General features: G+C 37.9%; 1 protein-coding gene and 1 long non-coding RNA gene across 2 annotated transcripts in view; both read left to right on the top strand.

Moving 5' to 3' along the window:
- cspg4ba (chondroitin sulfate proteoglycan 4ba) overlaps nt 1-11,052 on the top strand; it is a 28,389-nt gene extending 17,337 nt beyond the window's left edge. The window contains exons 6-10 of the mRNA XM_063490154.1: nt 1,388-1,586; nt 2,812-2,943; nt 5,474-5,646; nt 6,120-6,303; nt 7,246-11,052. Of these exons, the coding sequence (XP_063346224.1) occupies nt 1,388-1,586; nt 2,812-2,943; nt 5,474-5,646; nt 6,120-6,303; nt 7,246-9,287 (2,730 nt within the window). The 3' untranslated portion in view covers nt 9,288-11,052. The remainder of the gene's footprint in view (nt 1-1,387; nt 1,587-2,811; nt 2,944-5,473; nt 5,647-6,119; nt 6,304-7,245) is intronic.
- Nucleotides 11,053-17,542: 6,490 nt separating this feature from the next.
- On the top strand, nt 17,543-19,708 carry LOC134638401 (uncharacterized). Its single transcript, XR_010095248.1, has 3 exons — nt 17,543-17,680; nt 18,019-18,095; nt 19,373-19,708. It is a non-coding gene; the product is annotated as an uncharacterized LOC134638401 (long non-coding RNA).
- Nucleotides 19,709-20,919: the final 1,211 nt, after the last annotated feature.

Here is a 20,919-nt window from a genome sequence, read left to right as displayed (position 1 = left end):
AGAAAATCGCGATCTCGATTCATACTTATGTGCGATCTCATTTCCAAATGACAACGATTTCAAAAAAAAAAAAAAAAAAAAAAAAGACGACGACGATTGTACCGCATTTTGATCCGGGACGTAATCTGCATGAAAACAAGCGCTCACTCTTCCTGCTCAACAAATGACAAGGGCGGAGCCTTATACCACGTGATACAGAAGCTGTGCCGTGATGCTCAAATTGGCAGGGAAAAAACAACGGAGAACACGTCAGGGATGACGAGAAAGTGACAGGAGAAAATTCGTCCCGGTCAACCACCCAAACATCAATAACGGGAACCTTATACAGCGCTTCCCCATACCCGTGGAACTCCCGCAGGCACAAAGAAATTACGGAGGCTATTACTTATCACCTGACCAAAGATATATCAACACTGTGCAAAACGAGGGATTTAGGAAAATGATCAACACCCTAGACAAACGCTACACAGTGCCGTCCCGCAACTATTTTTCTATTGTTGCACTACCTGCTCTATACACGCAGTGTCGAGCAACGGTGGAGGAGGAATTTCAAGCAGTAAACATTTTGCGGCAACCACAAAATGTGAGGCATTTATTGTTTTTATGTTTATTTATTGTTTTTATGTTTATTTATTGTTTTTATGTTCAGTTTCAACTGTTACGAAGTTGATGTGCAGTTAATAAGTGCAATAAATATTTATATTGGAAAAGAAAATCGTGAGAGAATCGTGATCTCAATCCTAAGCAAAAAAATCGTGATTCTCATTTTATGCAAAATCGTGCAGCTCTAATTACCACCTATATTTGCCTGAGTTAGAACATTTTTTTGTAGCAGTCCTTCTGTGGATGTTATGTTGCACAGAATCAAGACAAAAAAAGAAGAAGAAAGCCCGTGATATAGCCTTATAGCTGGACTCGCACTCAAAGCATCTTTGTCAGTTGCATTAGCTAATGAACGACAGGAACACATGAGCTATTTCTGTGGTCTTTTATGTGCCTGGCTTTTATTTCATTTGTATGCTATTATATTTTTGCAGAAAGTAGGTGTAGCTTAGCTGTGGTGCAGGTGCTTTTAATTCATAAAGTGGCACATAATTTTGCTCTACCTTACAGACTTTGTACTGCATACTTCTTCTACACTGCCTAGATTAAATGGGAAAAGATTGGCATTTACAAATGTAAATAAGCTTTGTTTTAGCAAGTTTTGTGCCCCAGTTTCATGATCAGATCTGGCAGCCTTTTATTCCAAATACCAGAATAAATGTCAAACTTGGGTTTAGCTGTCATGCACTGTGAACCTCTGCCTTATGAGCCCTGTCAAACAAAACCTTGTAGATTCCTTGAGGTCAGATGGTCTCTGCTCTGTCCTTGTCTGCCCCCTGTCCAGGTGTGGGTGTCCTCAGTGACAGAAATCACTTTGGATGATCTGAGTGTGCAGGACCAAGACACACCACCAGAGGAGCTCCACTTCATGGTGACTCCACCCAGCAATGGACACCTGGCCCTGAAGAGCGCCCCGATGAAGGCAGTGCTCAACTTCACCCAGGCCCACATAGACCAGGGGCAGCTGGTGTTTGTTCACAAAGGTAAATGTATTTTCCATGCTGTAACAGAGAGAGGACTACTGAATTTAATATTTTAATTTGAATTCTTTAAATATTTAACTAGAAATTGCAAACTTTGTCCAGCCAATTTCATATTAAAATAATTTTGATAAATGCTAACTACCAAACAGGAATGTAATTAATAATTATTCAGCCAGATTACCATCATAATATTATTCAGTATGTGATTTGTTATAGTCTGCTGCCCAAATTAATTTGTATAGTCTTTAATCAGGTTCTATTTCATCAGGTAAAAGGAACATTTTGTATTAAAATTGTGTTTATAAACACAAACTCACACACAAATATAAACGTCATACACTAAGAATGAGTGAACACAATATTTAGCTCATAGGCAATACAAGCTCAAGGTCAAAACAAGTACAGTTTCAGGTCCTTCTTGTTCTAGAAATAATGGCCCAAAGTAACTCAACCCAGTCTTTCCCGATACTCTAAACTGGAAATTTCCAAACAAAAGCTAATGTTCAGTGATGGACACTGGAGTAGTTTCTGTTGCTATAGGGTATTCAGCAGATATACTGTGATATATTAAATTCTTTTCATTCTCTTGCGTGGTTTAAATGAAATAATTCCAAATATTTTTAAATCTTTTATTTTTGTCATTCCTCTTTGTACCCACTAGAAGGTGCTGTTAGCAATTGCTATAGTTTGATGTTCTCTCCAGTTTCTCTGTGAATTAGAGTAATCTGTAGGAACAGTGTGCAACCTTCTTTCTTATCCATTGGCTTGATTGCATAAATGAGACCGGCCATGTGGGCTGAAAGTCAGATTGGAGGTGATAATACTTGATAGTCTGGAACTGATGTGACGTAGTGAATAACTTTTGTCAACATTTAATGGTGACTCAGATCAGGGTTCTGCTTACTGTTCTGATTTTTATCTACCTTTTTCTTTGTTTTGTGCCACCATGAAAGTTTGTCATAACAGCGTGCAAGACTAAAAGAATGTGTTCTTTTTACATGCGTGTACGCACACGTACATTATAATATTTATGTTATATACTCAGAGGTTACTTAGACGTTCAGAATTTTTACATTTTCTTGAGCTCTTTTATGTGTTTGTGCCAAGAATAAAGTAAAAACGTGTACATACAAAACTAAATCAAGGCTGTTTTTTCTTGAGTAAAGGAAATGCCACTTATCCTTTGATCTGTTAATATTAGTGTTTTGTTTAATGATGTTTCCAGGTGCTATGTCAGGAGGATTCAACTTCCAGGCCAATGATGGTGTGAACTTCACTCCCAGACAAATCTTCAGTATTACTGCTAAAGCCCTAGCTCTCAGTTTGGAGAAAAGTCAACCGCTAAAGGTCTTTCCAGGTAAACCTGTTCTTTGAGAAGCTTGTGATTATTAAAGTCTAAAACTGGCTATATATATTTTAATACTGTTAAAAAAAACCCTATTTGTTTATTTTTTAATATTTGTCCTCTTCCCTCTTCTTTGGTGCTCAGCTCTCAGACAAAGGGTATGAAATATCTGACTTTAAGATGTCCTTAAACTTACGAACAGTGCATTTCTAAAAGAAAAACAGACCCAGATTTGTACATCAGTGCTGTGTTATTTTGACTTTGTGTGTCAAAATAAACTTCATGGAAATGAAGACACGTGTCACTTTCTGACAATAATGGAGCTCAGTGGAACAGTGAACCAGTATGTGGTCTGACTGCATACTTCCACCAAGCAAGAAAACTCCCTTCACTCTTTACACGAAGCGACTCCCTTGATCCAGAAGCAAAGCTGGATAGAGGTTATTTTGATATTTTCTTGAACTGAGCTGTTGTCTTATGTAACTTTGATGTGTTTTACAAAAATATTCAATTCTATTAAATTTTATGCTAAATGTTGAATTTTACCCTTCTTGCATCAGTAAGGAATTCTTCCAGAAATCCTTGGATCTGGATCTAGGTTTAGATCAAATCCATCCATAAGTTTCTGGGTCATCCTCCTAACAAACAAACCAAAACCAGCTGTATCACCTCCTTGACAGAAGTAATGAGCTTCATCTGGCCGTGGTTAAAAACAAATAGCTTTTTTTTTTTTTTTTCACATGATTTGTTGACAGCAAGAAACAAAAAGACTTGAGTCTAAACTACTAACTATGCTTCCCATTGTTTTATTTTCCCTTCTAATAATATGAGGTTTTTTAAAAGTATTTGTGTCATGATCAAAGTGTACAGCTGCTTCCTGAAAAGAACTGAAACGGCATATTTTTATTCGCCTCAGTCATCAACTCATACAAGTTTTCTGTGGTACTAGTAAGAACCATGAGCACAGTTTTGGTTTCCTCTTTTTATTTTAGGATTTTTTGGGGGGTGGGGAATTTTTTTTCTATGAAACATTAACTGTTTCTGACACCATCAGTCTCTCCTTAACTGTATTTTGCATCAAAATTTGCTTGTATGCTCAGCCTGACTGCTACCAAACACCACTGAATTCCTTTAGTTAAATAATTCAGCACATCTACAACAGCTGCAGCAAGCACTTTTATCCCCGAATACCAGACCAGTGAATCAGCTTTTGCCGTGTCCTAATGTTTTGATATTTTTTACTGTTAATATTTTGGAGATAAAAATAGGCCAGCTGGGTGTTAACTGTGTCTGCAAACATGTTTAGTTTTCTGAGATTTTCAGTAGTCTGTCAGTGGTGGAGATTTTCAGTGTGAATTAGAAGGAACGGATATGGTGAGGATAGAATACAGCCAACTGGCACGCTCTGCTGAGCTTCCCAGCCACGGGGTGAGTGGGTACTTGAAAAGCTGTGCCACTGTCTGCCTGAGACAGCCCTGTTTGTGCTTCGTGCCAGGCAAGCCGGAGAGAGAGAGTGAGATACAGAGAGGGCGGGATGGGAGCTTTAACTGACAATGAAGGGTTTTGATGGGGTGAGGGGTGACATGAAACACTTTCACAGTGTGGAAGGAAGATAGATTTATTTATTTTTCCTCTTTCCTCATAGACACCTTAAATGTCTAGGTGCTTTCTGGGAAACTGTGCAAACACTTCTTGCTAAATGGTTGCATATGCTGAATTTAGAAACCACATTTACCTGAAAGCATTCTTACGGATAGTCGTAGTGCCAGTAAGGACATTTACACTTTTATTTTAGTACATAAAGCTAATTATCTAATTAGCCAATACAGTTACTTAATGGTGGGAATACTGGATATTATTAGAAGCTTGGTTTTTGTCGTTAAAAGATAAGAAACTTGTTGCTCTCTCTTCTTCCAGGCAGGAAATTTCCCATGATAGATATGGATGGTGGGAGCACTGCTTAAAAAAGTAATGAATGGGTTACACTGTGCTTTCACCCCTCTGTCTCTCTATCTTTGATTTCCATCATTCATCACCAGACTTTTAGGATCCCAACAATATTCACAGTGACAGCAGGACTGTGGAAATCTATGTAATCCATCTTAAGAAGAAAGAATTCCTTAGAAGTCACCCATTACTCTCAGTGGACACTTCTTTTTACATTTTCCCCGAGTGGAAGATTTACGTCTGCAAGGAGCCGATCTACTTTTAAATTCTTGTTTGGATTTTATGTAACACCCGCACTGCAGTTGGATGTGCTGTAAAAATGTCTCTGATGTCTGCAGTGCTGCTTTAATTTGACACATCAAAGGAATCTCATCGGTCTATTCCAGACCTTGTTTTGCATAATTTGGAGTCAAAAAGATGTGGAACGCATTCAAAGGGGAAAACTTACGAAATGTAGAAAAAAAGGTTTTAACAGCGTGGTCTCAGCTAACTTGATACTCAATTCAATAAAACAATCTTTTTGTTGACGGATGCTTAAGCAGGCCACTTTATCAGTAAAGCTATTATTCTTACTTAATTTCTCATCTCTGTACAGGCTCTTCAAGACCAATCACAAATGAGTATTTACAAGCAGTGACCAATGACATGAGCAACACCTCAAACCGTGTAATAACATTCAGTGTGACACGGCATCCTAAACTGGGGCGTCTGGTGATGAGGCAGCCTAATAATTCAACAGCAGACATCTCCACTTTCACACAAGATATGGTAAGTGTGAGGAGCCAGAGGTCATGGCCATACTTATCACTCTTATGTGCTATGTAATATGAAACAGAGAAAGACTAAACAATAGACTTTCTCCGCTGATGTGGAACGCTGCCAGATTTCCTCTGTATGAATAATACATGTTGTACATTCTCATTTAGGAAATTGACATTGTGCATCTTTTATCTGAATAAAACATGTAATGCTTTTATGTAATCAATTATTACTGGTGGATTATTATGTGACACAGACACAGCTGTGATGGTTGTGCTATATTTACCGCTGAGCAGAGCAGATTTAAAGTAATGATTAAATATTATGCAGACTACAGAAACATCTTTAAGAATGAGGCCGCTGCACAGATTACACAGTTGATTATGTTCATTTTGAGGATGGCTGATTTCAGTAACTTCATAGATGTACATTTCTTTTGTAACTTGGCTTGGCTGACTCTTTGGAGTGTGTGTGTACCACAGGTGGACAGGAAAGAGGTTTTTTACATTCAAACTCCTGTTGAGTCAGTTGGCTGGGAAGCCATGGACTCGATGACCTTCTCTGTAGCATCACCACCTGCTTCAATGGACAGTCAGACCTTCAGATTTGACATCTCATATGAGAATACTGGACCCGAACACAACACAATCCTGCTTGCAAACACAGGTATGAATCTGATTCTACAGCTGTGTTAGCAGCTCTGGTCAGACACACTGCTGCTTTGAGGTAAAAAAAAAAAAATTAAGCTCATAATGTGAGCATCCTTACAATATGTGTGTTCTGAACCAGTGTAAAATTCAGATAAAATTGGGAGACGGCACAGATAACAGAGTTTAAGAGAACCAACATTTGTTTAAATAAATGAAAGTGGGGGGGAGAAAAAGTCAGTGCCTAAGTGTTTAAAAGAAAGAAAATTAAACCAGAAAAACACCCAGACAAACCACATGCTTGCCTGCTGGGGAGAAGCAAGAGAATATTAGCTACCAAGCCCTCCTTTTTTAAAACAATTAGTCAAGTGGCAGGCGTGCTTTCTCCTAGGGCCCACCTCTCATGCCCTACCATCTCTAAAACAAAGCCAGAAAGAGACGACAACACAGGCAGCATGGACAGGGTTATCCTATAATAACAATAAGTTTAATTTTTTACCACAGCCTGAGATTTTGTTTTTATTTTACTTTTTTTTTGGGGGGGGGGATGTTGCCAGTACAGATTTTCTACACATATGTTGTTTATTGACTTTCCAGCAATGTATTTAACAAACTAATTGGCACCTTACTCTGGTGACATAGCTTTGTTTCTTTATTTCTCTTTTCTACAATGATATCATAAATATCTATAAATATTCAGTTACAGCTTCATGTGACAGTCCAGTATTGATCAGTGAAATTGTAAAGGCTGTTAATAGCTTTGTAAATTTGTGTCTTTTTGGCCTATAAAGAAGTCATCAAAGGGATTACACATGATACTCAAAGGGAATAAATAAATATTTAAAAAAGTTTAAGGCAGCTTACTTAGTTGTAGAGTGGACATTTTATTTAAAACTGTAGATGATGGCACTAACATTAGCACATTGTTGGGACTGACTAATTGAAGTTTGCTTGGTGACAGGTGCTGAGGTGACAGAAGGGGAGAGTGTCATCATTGACGAGTCCAAGCTCGATGCCACTAACCTGATGTCCAAGCTGCCTACACCTCAGCGTAGCTCCTATGAGGTGTGGTTTCAGGTAACATCTCTGCCTCAACATGGTGTCATCGTGGTTGGTGAGAGAAACCTAACCAAGGAGAAACCTAATTTCTCACAATTCATTATTAAAAAATATGGTATCACCTATAAACACGACAACTCGGAAACAACTCAGGATTCTTTTATATTCAGCGCTTGGCTTAATCCTAAGGGAAAAACTGCGCAACGCCCTGAAGACGACAGTGATGTTGTTGTGGAGCATTTTAATATTACAGTCATCCCTGTGAATGACCAGCCACCTTTGCTAAAAACCAAAGCTCCAAGTCTGAAGGTGGTACAAGGAGATACAATAGCCCTTGGGCCAGAAAATCTCAAAATTGAAGACTTGGACAATCCTCCGGATGATATTAAGTTCTCCGTGATAAGCAAGCCAAGCAATGGTTACTTGGCTCTCAAAGGAAGTTTGAATGAGTCAATAGTGGCCTTTACCCAAGCCCAAATCAATAACAGAAGTGTCTGTTTCGTCCATGATGGAAGTTCTGTCTCTGGAGCATTCTACTTCAGTGTTACAGATGGTTATCATAAACCAATATACAAACTCTTTAACCTAGAAGTGACAGAAATTACCATCACTCTTGTCCAAAATACTGGATTAGAACTCCAGCAAGGTAGGACTTCAGTATCTCTGACCGAGGACAACCTTGCTGCTGAGACCAATGGGAAAAATGTCACAGTTTACTACCAGATTACAAGGCCTCCGAGATTTGGCAAACTTTTGAGAGGCAACCGAGAAGTTACGCTGTTTGACCAGGAAGATCTCCAGACAGGAAGGTTGTCCTACCATATGATCTCCCTTTCTTCTGTCGAAGACAGCTTTGAGTTCACTGCTTTCACTTCAGAAGCAAATCTGACTGACCAAGCGCTTAACATAACTGTGAAACCTTTACTCCAGACTGGTAAAGGTTTAAGGATTCCCAATGGGATTACGGTCAAATTCAATGTAAACTTTCTCAATGCATCTGAACTGGCTAATATAAGTGACAGTGACCCCGTCTTTGAAGTATTATCCCATCCTAGGTATGGGAAAGTGGTTCAACCAAAATTAAAAATGACCATAAAAGCTATCCCAGTGGAGTCCTTCACCTTTCAAGAGATCATGCAGGGGAAGGTAGCCTTAGAGCTGAATGCTAACATGACTGGAGTTGAAGAGCTAAACGATTCAGTAGTATTTGTTCTGAAAGCTAATAGCGTCCAACCTGCTAAAGGGGAATTACATTTTACAGTTGTACCATATGAGCCAGCATTTTTTCCACCCACAAAGAGTCCTGTTTCAGCTACATCATCTGTGCCTCAGGCATCAATCAAGACTGCTTTGCCAGTCCTGTCTACAGTTTTCCTCTCCACCCAACAACCAAGCATAAACCAGCAAAAGTTCAGAGGACGCAACCGTTGGGGAAACTCCAACAGAACTAGCATTTTTGGTACAACTCTGGGCAAACCATCTCAAACAGAGGAGTTTCTCTTCAAAAACACACCAGTTCGTGTCGAGTCCTACCCTCAAAAAACGTCTAATCCACTCCTGATTATCTTACCACTGCTTGCTCTGCTGCTGCTTGTAATCATCTTTGTGGTGCTGGTTGTCTTTCTTCGACACCACAGGCAAAGGAAGCAGAGCACTGCTACAGCACAGGAGCAAACATCCACTGGTCTTCCAAACAGTTCATCTTACCAAGGCCAAACCCAAAGGAGCCCAGCAGTTCCCACTGTGACTGTCACTCCTCTCAACCATAACTGCCCAGGCAGCCCAGTACTTGATCGGTTATTGACACCAAACCAGGGCACAACTTATAACACAATTGATTCAAACATGGTTGTAAGTTCATGGAGTAATGGCTCCCCTGCTACATCATGCCAAATGATTAGAACCGCTACTCCCACTTTGCAGAAGAATCAATACTGGGTATGATCTTTCACAGCAGAAGTTGTCACTATTCAGGTTTTAGAGTTACATGACCACTGACGGTGTGACAATAACTTGGATGTATGACGCAATACGTAGAACTGAATAAGGCCCTAGTCACACAGGCTGCAAAGGAAAAATATTTGTTCCCTAGCTGGTTGTCGAATGGTTCCTGGCTGTTACTGTGAATCCAATAGCTACAGTCCCAGTCACATGCGCCTAGAGACCAGTCAGCAACCATCTTGGGTTGGCAGAAAGAGAATAATTTAGCAAGGAAAATTTCAAGGGTTTTTGTAAAGAGCTAAACAAGAGTTAAAACATGATGATTTTTATGGCCTAAAACGCTGTCCCAACAAGGTGATAACAATATTCTGTGTCTGCTGGATGTGAAATGTCCTTTGGGATATATTTATCAGAAGCAGGACAGCTCATATTAACTCATTGTCCAACACCACAGCCACTGCTGCACATTCAGTTGGTGGAACAGAATCTATTCACTAGAGCATTTACAAAGTGGTAATTGTAGAGAATTATAAACAATGTTTGTGCCTCATGTATATGTAACCAACAATGTCCTCATGCATGTTGAAGTTTCTCCCATTAAGAGTTATGAACAGCAGAGTGAAAGATGATTCTAATAACTGTGAATTACTAAGACTGACACTGGCATTTCAATTGATTGTGCAGATTTTGTATAGATATTATAGTTTAGAAATGTTGTAAACTCAGGAAGTTTGTCATTCACCTTTATTGAGGGTTACATGTATTGTTGATAACTGAGGTCCATTTAAAATTATGGGACATAACATAAAGGAAAATCTGTCAGAAATGTTTCCCAGCATGACTTTGTACCACTCTCTTCATAGACCCAATCAAATCATTGATAACACTTTTGGTTAAATGATAGAACTATTTTTTCATATAATTTTATTTTACTCTTCCCAGTATTTTTATATTTAAAGAAGTGCATACAAAAAAATCAAGGTAGAAATCTTTTGAATTATACAACTCTACACTTACTCTTCTCATCTTTACCTCAGTTATTAAATATAAAACACAAGGATTATTCTATAATTTATTAATAGGCTCATTAACCTACAACTCACCTGAGGTGTAGCATGTTTGCTTTTTATTGAGGAGTGACTTTTGTGTACAAAACGTCACTGTACTACAACTGCTGACAGGGCTTTCCTAGACAAAAAGCAGATTTTCTGTGACTGAAATGAGTCCTTGTACGATATATAATTATTATTTATCACTGATAAACCAGTTCTAACTTATGTGGTCAAATTATTGAATATGTCTGCTGTACACTGTAATGATGTAACTGCTGTAAATGAATGGTACTGCTCTGGAGGATGAGACTGCGGTCAGATAAAATTACCATTAGCATGAAATTATTTTATACTGAAGAGAATTGTCCTTTTATTTTATGCTAGTCTTGACTCAGTTGTGTAACTTGCTATGTAACAGAAGTGTCATATTTATTTATACCATGTTTTAAATAAACCTAATGTTTGTAAACAGCTTATTTTTATTTTAGTTTCTGCAGTAGCAGTGTCATATGTGTGTACAGGCTTTCTGTTCAATTATTAGTTTATTTCTCCTCATAAAAAAATGTTTAGCAACCAAATTATCACTTATTTTTTTCCTTCCTAAATGGGTTTTTGGCAGTTTCCGCTATCACTGTAATTTAAACTATCTTGCTGCCTGTTACCCTCCACTTAGTGGCACTGTGCTTGCTACAAAAAAGACGAATTACACCATTAGATAAAGATGTGTTGTGATCATGAATTCTCACAGTTTCCTGCAATTACTTTAATGAATGTTCATGCGATGTTATCTGCACTAAGATGTGTTTGTCCCCTCCATAAGAATGTCTGTTCAAATACCTATTATGTTCAAAGCAAATGCCAGTGAATCTGAGTGGCTGCAAACATGGTTGCCATGTAATGTGATTTGCAAAACCAAATGGGTCTTTTTTTCTAGCTGAAGCTTCCCTGCTGTGAGTCAGTCCACATGGCTGATGGTATCATGTGAAGAAAGCAATTACTTGTTTTCTTGACCCGAAGCACACAAACACAGGGGACGTTACAGGTGTTAATTAAAGATGACAGTGAGTTCATGACGTATGCAAGAAACACCTTCAGCTCAAGACTCGTACACAATCAGTGCTGGGCAGCTGGGGGTGTCTTGTTGACTGTAAATGAGCTAATGGAGCTCATTTACAGAAAGCAGTGAGCAGCTGCATCACATGTGAGCTGGAAAATTAACACAGTGATGTCAACTGCCCTTCACGGGGATACTGTTGCTAACCACAATAATGACATTCAGAAAGTGAAAGTGCAACAAAGCATAGGAAGACCTTCGAATTACTGAGTTTATTGTTGCCATGGTCGTGTGTAGGGTCCTTAGAAAAATACAGAATGTACGCCTAAACATAAATAAGTTCTGCTGTAAATTGAAAATGTCTTGCATCAATTCACCAACAGATGCATAGCTGCATGGTGTTCTATACTGCAAAGTGAATACTTTAAAAAAGGTAAATGAAACTTTAAATGTATTTTTATCTTTTTTGGATTCCACAGCATTTGCAATTCAGTCCCCACAGACTCGTATTGAAATGTCCAACTTTCAACATCAAAAAGCATGTTTAGATCCTTGTAGCAACTGTCCTTGGGCTGCTGCTGATGATTGTTATTATTATTTTAATAATAACTCATATACCTGGATAATTAAAGGGGGTGTGAAAGCTTTGATTGTCAGGTGTTCTGACTGGCAGCTGGAGCCACTGTCTGCTAGGCCTCATGCCCCACTTAGTTATTAAACTGGAGCTCTTCAGTGTGTCTTTAATGTATTATCTGTCTTGTATTACGGCTTGCTTTGTATTGCTGACCATCCCAGAAGTTTGTGCTTCAGTTTTGATGACTGACATTTTAGTGTTTTATTAGTCCTTCAGTTACCACTAACTACCCAGTGTTTGTGTCTGTATGTTGCACATTTATAGCTTATGAATGCAGCTCTGTAACCAAGTATAGCTAAAGTCAGCAGGAAAACTAATAATGTGACCCAAAAGTCCAAAATCACTGGGTGGCAAATCCATATTTTATACTCTGTTTTTGACACAAGCAAGGTGTCACACGCTTTTGACCAGGGGATCTTCAGGAATAATTTTGGCTCCCTTGGATGTTATCTTTGGATTAGGTATTATTATTATTTCCTGTATTATTTAGAAATGCTGCCTTCGCCACTTACTGCTTTCAGCTAGGAGCCGTAGCATACCGTGACCTAGTCAAATAATGTCAGAGCGAAGGATTGGCATGATTTGCAGGCTAGCATTTGTTTCCATATAGAGTAAGCTTTAACCGTGAAATAGTTTTACATTTCACTAATCCAAGGTACCTGAGTTTTATTACATTCTTAAAGTCTTGTATTTCAACTGACCATTTATTGTGTTATTATTCCATTGACATTTATCCTTTCTTCTTGATGCCCAGCCCTAATCTGTTCTCATTTAGCCAGTTCTTTTATTGATGGGAGAACAATTGCATCCTTAGATGTGGTCTTTGAATATCAGTTGTGATCTGGTCCATGCAGAGTTTAGACCGCAGGAGCACAAAGGCCAAACTTTTTCAGGACACCAACACGTGTCGTGAAGAACAGTAAGAGTCAAACATGGTTTGTACCGTGTTGATGGCGCTCCTGTTGAGGAGTTGGATTCTGCTTTACCAGATTAGCTCAAGTGAAATCCTGTCCTGAACACATTCTTGTTATTTAAACATGTAATTAAACATCTGGATGGGGCAATAGTAGGAGAACTCAAAAATATCCCCTTTTCCTCTCCAGATTGGTACATTAATGCTTGAAATCCTTGCCTTCGACTCTCATTTGGACCGTTTGTTTCCATGCATAGTTTATAACATTTTTCAGAAATTCCAAGAAGGTGTGACAATAAGAGTGTTCCAGGGAAAAAGAAGACAAAGAGCAAACATTGCATATTACATATTACAAACATTAATTGAAAGAAATGACTAGGACAACAGAAAAACTTGTGTTCTAGGCAGGAAGGGTTTAAGTGGAAATTAAAAAGGTAAAGCAAACACACTCCTTTACCCAGAGAAGTAAACAACGGCACACACTACCCAAACGCTGCCAGGATAATGACACAGGGGAACTAGATACTTCCTCTCACTCCTAGACTTTGCACTCCTAGGGTTTTTTGCCAAGTGGAGTCAGCTGTGTGCAAATCATTGCTCCACAGGAAGAGTGTTGGTACCTAACCCAGAAGAGGAAGTGAGAGAGCAACACTACACAGAGATGCACAACAACCCACAGTGGACCTGCTGGGACTGTAACACCCCCACTCATGGTGTAAAGCAGGGTTAGATTCTGCTTGCAGAGGGACATGTTGGTTAAAGCAGCCGTCCAAACACTCGGTCAGCTGAGGCCTGTTACTGTCGAGTTTACATGGTCTCCCTGGGAGTGTTTGGATTCTCTCCAGCTTCTTGGGTAATTGGTGAATCTAAATTGACATAATCAGAGAGTGTGAGGTTGCCACTCAGTGTTAACCCTGTAATGGACGAGTGACCTGTCTGGGGTGGACAGCTCTGGATTGAAAAAGCAGAATGGTTTAAAAGATGTTTAAAGGATTATTATTAACTCACCACACACTGTGCCAACAATTAGGAGTAGTCATTAGAAGCGCCCAGTACTTTTTCAGTAGGTCCACTGTACTGATAAGAATGACTGAACCAGTTTCAAGTGTCACAATGTAACAAATCTCACATTTTCCCAGGACCAGCTCTGAGCAACAGTATCATGGGTTATAGTCTGTAATATAAAGTAACAGAAACAGGCACCTTGTATTTTCTATTTATTTATATATATTTTTTTATTAATTTATTTTGTGTTTTGATAATTCAGTAGAGAAAACTGGAATTTTGGGTAAACATCCAAAGGTCACATCATGTCGTGGGAGAGTAGGCTGCTCAAAACAAGTTGATATGTGAAAGCTGTTCTATATAACTGAATTTGATACTAGGATAATCCCCTAGCTGTGCAGCTTTCACAATAAAAGCATTCAAGATACTTATTAAACTGGGACCACAGTACTAGGAGTTGTTGAGGAAGTTTGAAAAATACTAGCGTAATGGTTTTTCAGTAGAGACGGGGGTAAACAGCGGACACACACACAAACATAAACAAACACACAGGCATGTCATTGTCCTTTCCTGTACTTCCCCGTATTTTAATCCAAACCTCCGACCTCAGTCCCAAACTGTCAAGCCAACATTTTTTGTGCCAAAACCACTTTGTTTGAATTCTTTCATCATCACAAAAACCAAAGATAAGTCATATAAACACACATATTCATAGTGAGACCACCCGCAAGTGTTATATATGATTAGATTGCCTGTTTGGTTTAGGAATGCAGACGATAGGAAGGACTGAAGTAGCTGTTAACAAACCACTCTACCCTATCTATTGTGTGGAATAATTTGCATGGTTTGTTTTGTGATTTACACAAATGATTTACAATCTTTTGTTTGGCAGAGCCGAGCAGGGTGTTAAAAAAGAGAGGATGCTCAGGCACATGTGAAGTTGGTTGGATATAAAGTCAGTAATTAACAATTAATCTCACCATAAAGTATTACAGTTATGTCAGATGTCATGGTTCCCGTCAAGGGTCATTTGTAATGGAGCCATCCTTTTATAAGCCCCAGGCAGAGAGGTAATGGTAAAAAGAACTTTTAAAAAATCACATTAAAATTATTAAATTTTTCTATATTTTTATTTTCATAGTAAAATGGAAAATATTTTCAGCATTTTATTAAAACTTTCCAAAATGCAACCAAATCTATTATGTAAGTTTTTTTTGTCCAGGTATGCTTTTGCTGCCCAGGCACTGTGATTGATTATTGTCATACTGAAAAATGAAGCTATTGCCAATAAGACTCATTTCAGATAGTACTCCACGGTGAATCAAAATTGGATGGTACTTTTCTGCATTCATAAATCCATAAATTTTGAAAAGATCCCCAACATGACTAACTGTAGTGTAGACCCAAACCATGACCAAGCCTCCACCGTGTTTTATAGATGGCTATACACTGTAAAATGTAATTCTAGCTGTTTGTTATTTCAACATATTATTCTATATCAGTTTGACGATAGATGACTGAAGTTGTTGTTATAACATAGAATTACAAGTTAAAAACGTCCCAATTACACCAAAAAAAGCTAACTTGAAAACTCATGTCCAGCTAAATCAGAAACTTATGTGAACTTGACAATGCGGGTAAGTTGAGCACAGCAGGATTCAAAACTGCCTCACGTGACTGCTACCGAGGTGCATCATGGGGAATTGGCGGTTAACGACATGCTCACTTTACTTGGACGTTTTCTAATCGTCTTCTTTGGAATATGCTTTCAAGGTGAGTAACATTGGTTATAACTATAAGGAAAGAGAGCTACAAAAGTTGGAACATGTTTTGAATTTATGGCATGACGTGTGTTTTTCTCTTTTACCGAAATGTTTGCTTTAGCTAATGTAACTTTAGCCGACAAGGTCCAGCTTGTGTGTCATGACCAAACTTGACCTAATGAACTGACATATGGCCTTTTTTATGGGTTTAATGTGGCGCTGAGCAAATCACAAGTATTGTGCCGCTAGCTTTAAGGTTGTGCACTCACCCTGTTGCGATATTAGCAAGCTAACTCAGCTAATTAATAAAGCTTATTTCATATTGTCTCTGTACTTGTAAATTTCTTTCAAGTTCACAGGCTGTTGTATTTTGGTGGAAGTTCATTTTGGCAATATTTCCAATAACTGGCTGGGTTCAAAAAGACCTTTTTGGCAGGACTCGGATGCTTGTTGTCATCTGTTTATCCCTATGTAATCACTTAAGGTGTTATTAACTGCTGCATGCTAAGCTGCAAGAGTGCACTGAGGACAGAGACAAAATATGGTCTACAAACCAGCATTATATTAGTTTTTATCAGATAGTCCTCCAGTGTGCTTATTTTTTGCTTTAATTATATTGTGCAGTTATTTGTTACCCTGAAATGCTTTATGCTTAACAACAGTTCACTATTTTGACTTATTTTTGAACTCTTGTGATCAGTATGACTAGATTGTGTGAGTTTCCATACTAAACGAGCTGTAGTGATAAAATAATTGGCATCAGAGACACTGATTTTTGGCATGGTATACTGCAGAAGTTTTTTTTTTTTTTGCATAATTTACCTTTTAATTAAACTGCATTCTCTGTATTGTAACAAAACTAACATTGTTTATATGTCAGAAAATTAGCAAACATGAATAAATGGCGAAAACAATATAATTATAACATATATTTTTATTTTACTTATTTTAGGTCTGTGAAGCCAAACTTGATGCTGGGGATTTATTTTTGTCAGTGGAGTCAAATGGTAAGTTACAATTTGTGCATTTTGTCATACTGGAAACACCTCAGATTATATTGTAATTTAATAGCTCTGTAGAACAAATGATATAAAGATTGTAGTGTCAGGGTACTTCTTAAGAAGTAATATGGCACTATTGATGATCACATGCAGGTGGCATAAACTAAATATTCAGACGTGTTACCAACAAATGATTCATTAACAAAAGCAATGGAGCAGACTGTTTAGGTTCTTGTGGTTGTAATAACATCCATAACTGCAAGTTTGTCATTAATTTATTTTCACAGGTCTAGATGATCACATTTGACTTTGTCATTTAAATGAGGTGGACTTGCAAACTTTGCGCTCTTTGGGGTAAATTGCTGTCCACTACATATACACAGAATCTGCACAGTATTTCAGATCTAAAAAGGGAGTATGTAATGGACTTGCTGGCTTTAATGTAAAAAGCCTGTTGTGTAACTTTAATGAGGCAGTTGGACTAAAACAGTATTGCTCATCAAGGTAAACATCTGAGGAATAAGGAAACTGTTACTTGTCCTTTTACTCAGTGTTCTTTTAATCGCACGTTTACTAAAGTTTTACATCACATAAGTCATTTTCACAATCATTCTACTTTAAAAGATTTCAAGACAGAGCTTATTGTTCTCTGAACTTCCTTGTTTGCTGAACGGCAGGTAAAGTGCATCTTTTTGTTTGTTTGCTTTTGTGTGTTTGTGTTTTCTCTAATGGGCCTCAGATGACTGTTTGCTTAAATTTGGGTCTCAAAGAATCTTTTTTTAATTCTGCCTGTACTCTCCACCCCTCTTCTTCTATTGCTCAGGTTGAAGCAGAATTTGCCCGTCTTACATCTGTTGACCTGAAAGGGTTCCTTTTTGCTGTGCTTGACCATTATGGAGAGGTTCGTGGAGCTGTACAAAATCAAGAGCGGCATAGAAAGGCTAACTAGGCTCATAAGATGCTTCGGAGATGATGTAAGTGTTCAACTGCGAAATCTAATCCTTTGTTTAAGTTTTAGGTTATCCAGTTCAACTGATGAACTCATTGAAAGAAAGCTGATAAGTAAAGTCTGTCATCATATTTCACAACTGGACATTTAGTGTGGTAACTTTTACAGAATCTATGTATATTGGTGGTAGGTTGGATATCATATTCTACTTGAATGTCCTGATAAGCCTGATTCAAAATCTCCAATGATAATCATATATTGATGGAATTATGCATCAAAAAGCTGTGAATTTGGAGCTGTCTACATGCTTCATAAACACTGTTTAAAAAGTGTTTTTGTTTTCTTTTTGACTTCTTTGACCAGAGCCCTACACAAAGGAAGAGGACAGAGGACCTCATTTTCTAAAGGAAGATCCCTCACACACTTTCAAGACTGTGAAGGTTAGCATTGTTTCTTTTAGTAAATTTAATAATGACAGCACCACAGTGGATTTTAAATTAAAAAGTACATGTGTACTTTTTCCTCACCAAATGTATTATTACAAGATCTTTGACACTGGATTTGGTCTGGGTTTCAGAGAAACTAACTGGCAAGCTAGCATTGATATTATTAGTGTCTTGTGTTTATTCATGTCTTCACCAGGGTCTTTGACATTTCGCTGCTGTACTGTTCACTTCAGCTTTACGTTTGATTTCTCACATTGTATATTGTAATGGCAGAGATATTAGGATATTTAAGGGGCTGCAGTGGCTGCTACAGCTGTGGGGGGCAATACTTTGGTGAAATGTCCTGGACCCTGGAAAAGAGACTGTGTAGACTGGGTAAGCAATTAAAGGTTACTGGCCGAGAGTCATTGGGCAGCTGGGTAAAGGTGGATGTTGATATTCAGTGCCAATTATGCAACCTGTTCAGCCATGTCTATATGCTCTTTTTTCATGCTGTTAATATAGGGGGAAAAAATAAACTTTAATCAATAAACTGATTAAAGAAGCATTGTCTATGGAGCCATAATCTGATCCTGTAGTGTAGCTGCAGTTTGCACATTTCATGTATTCTCAGCCAGATTTGGTTTAGAGCACAGCCAATATTTAGCATAAGTAGATTTAAATTCACACACTGGTGATGGCAAGCTACATTGTAGCCACAGCCACCCTGGGGCGCACTGACAGAGGCGAGGCTGCCGGACACTGGCACCACCGGGCCCTCTGACCACCACCAGTAGGCAACAGGTGAAGTGTCTTGCCCAAGGACACAACGACTGAAACTGTCGGAGCCAGGGCTCGAACCGGCAACCTTCCAATTATAAGACGAACTGTCAACTCTTGAGTCACGATTCAGTCATCCACCCATGTGTGTGAATGACTGAATGTGTAAAGCACTTTGGAGTCCTTAGGGGACTAGTAAAGCACTATACAAATACAGGCCATTTACCATTTAAATTGAAAATTTTGTTTGAATTCTGCAATTGAAGACATGCTCAGTTATTTATGAACATGGTCTTTGTTTAAAGCAAGAAATGGATTTGTAACATGGGGGTGCATATCTCATTCTGAAAAAACTTTAACAACTAATAAGTGTTACCCAAAGCCAATCACCATCATCCAAAGCATCAGTATGGCTCTTCTTTGGAAAGACATGAATTGTTAAGCACACGGGATATTGTGTAATTGTAATTGTGTAATTTTTTTTTTTTTTTTGTCTTTGAACCCTTTTATAGCCGACAGGTATTGAAGACACGTTTTCTAAGAGGATGAAAGTTGGCATTGTGATGGTGAAAGAAGAAGACATCGATGTGTTGGTTGTCCTTGAGGCAGCAGTAATCCTGTCTAATCTGAGGGATGTCTCAAGTGCCATTTCCATGCTGATGGGCCTTCTTTTTGCCCTCAACATACACTATCCAAAGGAACTTAAGGACATCTTTGAAGTCATTCAGAACATCCTAATGAACATTGGTGGAAGGCAGTGCATCTCACTAGTGCATGGTCTAAGAAACAGACTCTTGCAGAAAGCCATGCAGAACTGTAATTGTATGATCCTTAGTGTTAAGGACAGTTTTTATTTTACTGTTTGTTTTTTTATTCTTGCAAGTTCTCATTCTCACTTTTGTATGTCACTAAATGACTACACTTTACATTCCAGATTAGACAATTACTCATTTGTTCATGGTTTAAGAAACTTATGTGAACAACAATATAATGCTGGACTTTGCAGATGCTTATCTCATGCAAGTCAGTAGTTTTTCCTTTGTTTTGCAATTGAGCAGACTCAAACTAATGTTTCTGAAATATCCATATTATCAAATGTTTCAGAAGCATGCACTCATTTTCAGAGATATTGGTTCTGTGGAATTTGTTGCAATTGTAAACGAAGACAAATACAAGAGTTTGATGTCTTAGTTATTATAAACTGATCTTTACTGTCACTTATCAAAGGTTTTGTACTATTTTAATATTTCAAGTTTTATGCTAACAGGTGTGACTGAGCACAATGAAGTTTAAAAATTTTGTAAATGTAAAGAATAACTTTTCTAAAATAGCAAGTGTCCCGTTGATACATTACATTAATGCAGACTTTATGTTGTTACTTCACAAGAATCACTACTGCTCCTAGAGTATTGGTCAGAATTTCATCTTCACCCAAACTGGGCTCAAGACCAAGTTCAAATTTATTGTTTCACAGGGAGCAGCCTTTGAGTTTTGATGGATTGTGAGCCTGATGAGCTACGTCACTGATTTTTCTGTTTCTCAGATGACTAAGATGGCACAATAAATGGTGAATGTTGGGTGCTCATGAGTAATTGTCTTGTCATGTTCTTAAAACAAACTTTCTGTATGAAATGATCAGATAGACTTTAATGGAATCTGTGGGGTTTTATTTTTTTTCTGTAAACAACAGAAAATTAATTTAAAGGAATGTAGATATTTAAACCTGAGATCTAAGATAAACCTAACAGGTAGTTTTGCTGAAATGGATGTTAGAAAGCCAAAAAAAAACAAAACAAAACTTAAGATGTTTAATACACATTTTTCTTTACATCCAGTCAATCAACTCTGATAATTAAAATGAAACTGATTTACAAGTTCACTCAGCTACCTTAAGGAGCTCAGTTAATTAATAAACTTAAATCAACTTAGCTAACAGATTATGTTAGTTAAGCTAAAATAGATTCCTAAGTTAAAAGAACTACTAAAGTATTTGAATTAACTAAAAAACCCAAGTCAACTGAACTAGGACAAGAGTTTAAACAATAGATTATTTTAATTT

Source organism: Pelmatolapia mariae, linkage group LG12 (genome assembly GCF_036321145.2).
Source record: "Pelmatolapia mariae isolate MD_Pm_ZW linkage group LG12, Pm_UMD_F_2, whole genome shotgun sequence".
Lineage (NCBI taxonomy): Eukaryota > Metazoa > Chordata > Actinopteri > Cichliformes > Cichlidae > Pelmatolapia > Pelmatolapia mariae.
Note: the sequence above shows the minus strand (reverse complement) of the source record. Positions and strands in the feature narration are given on the sequence as shown.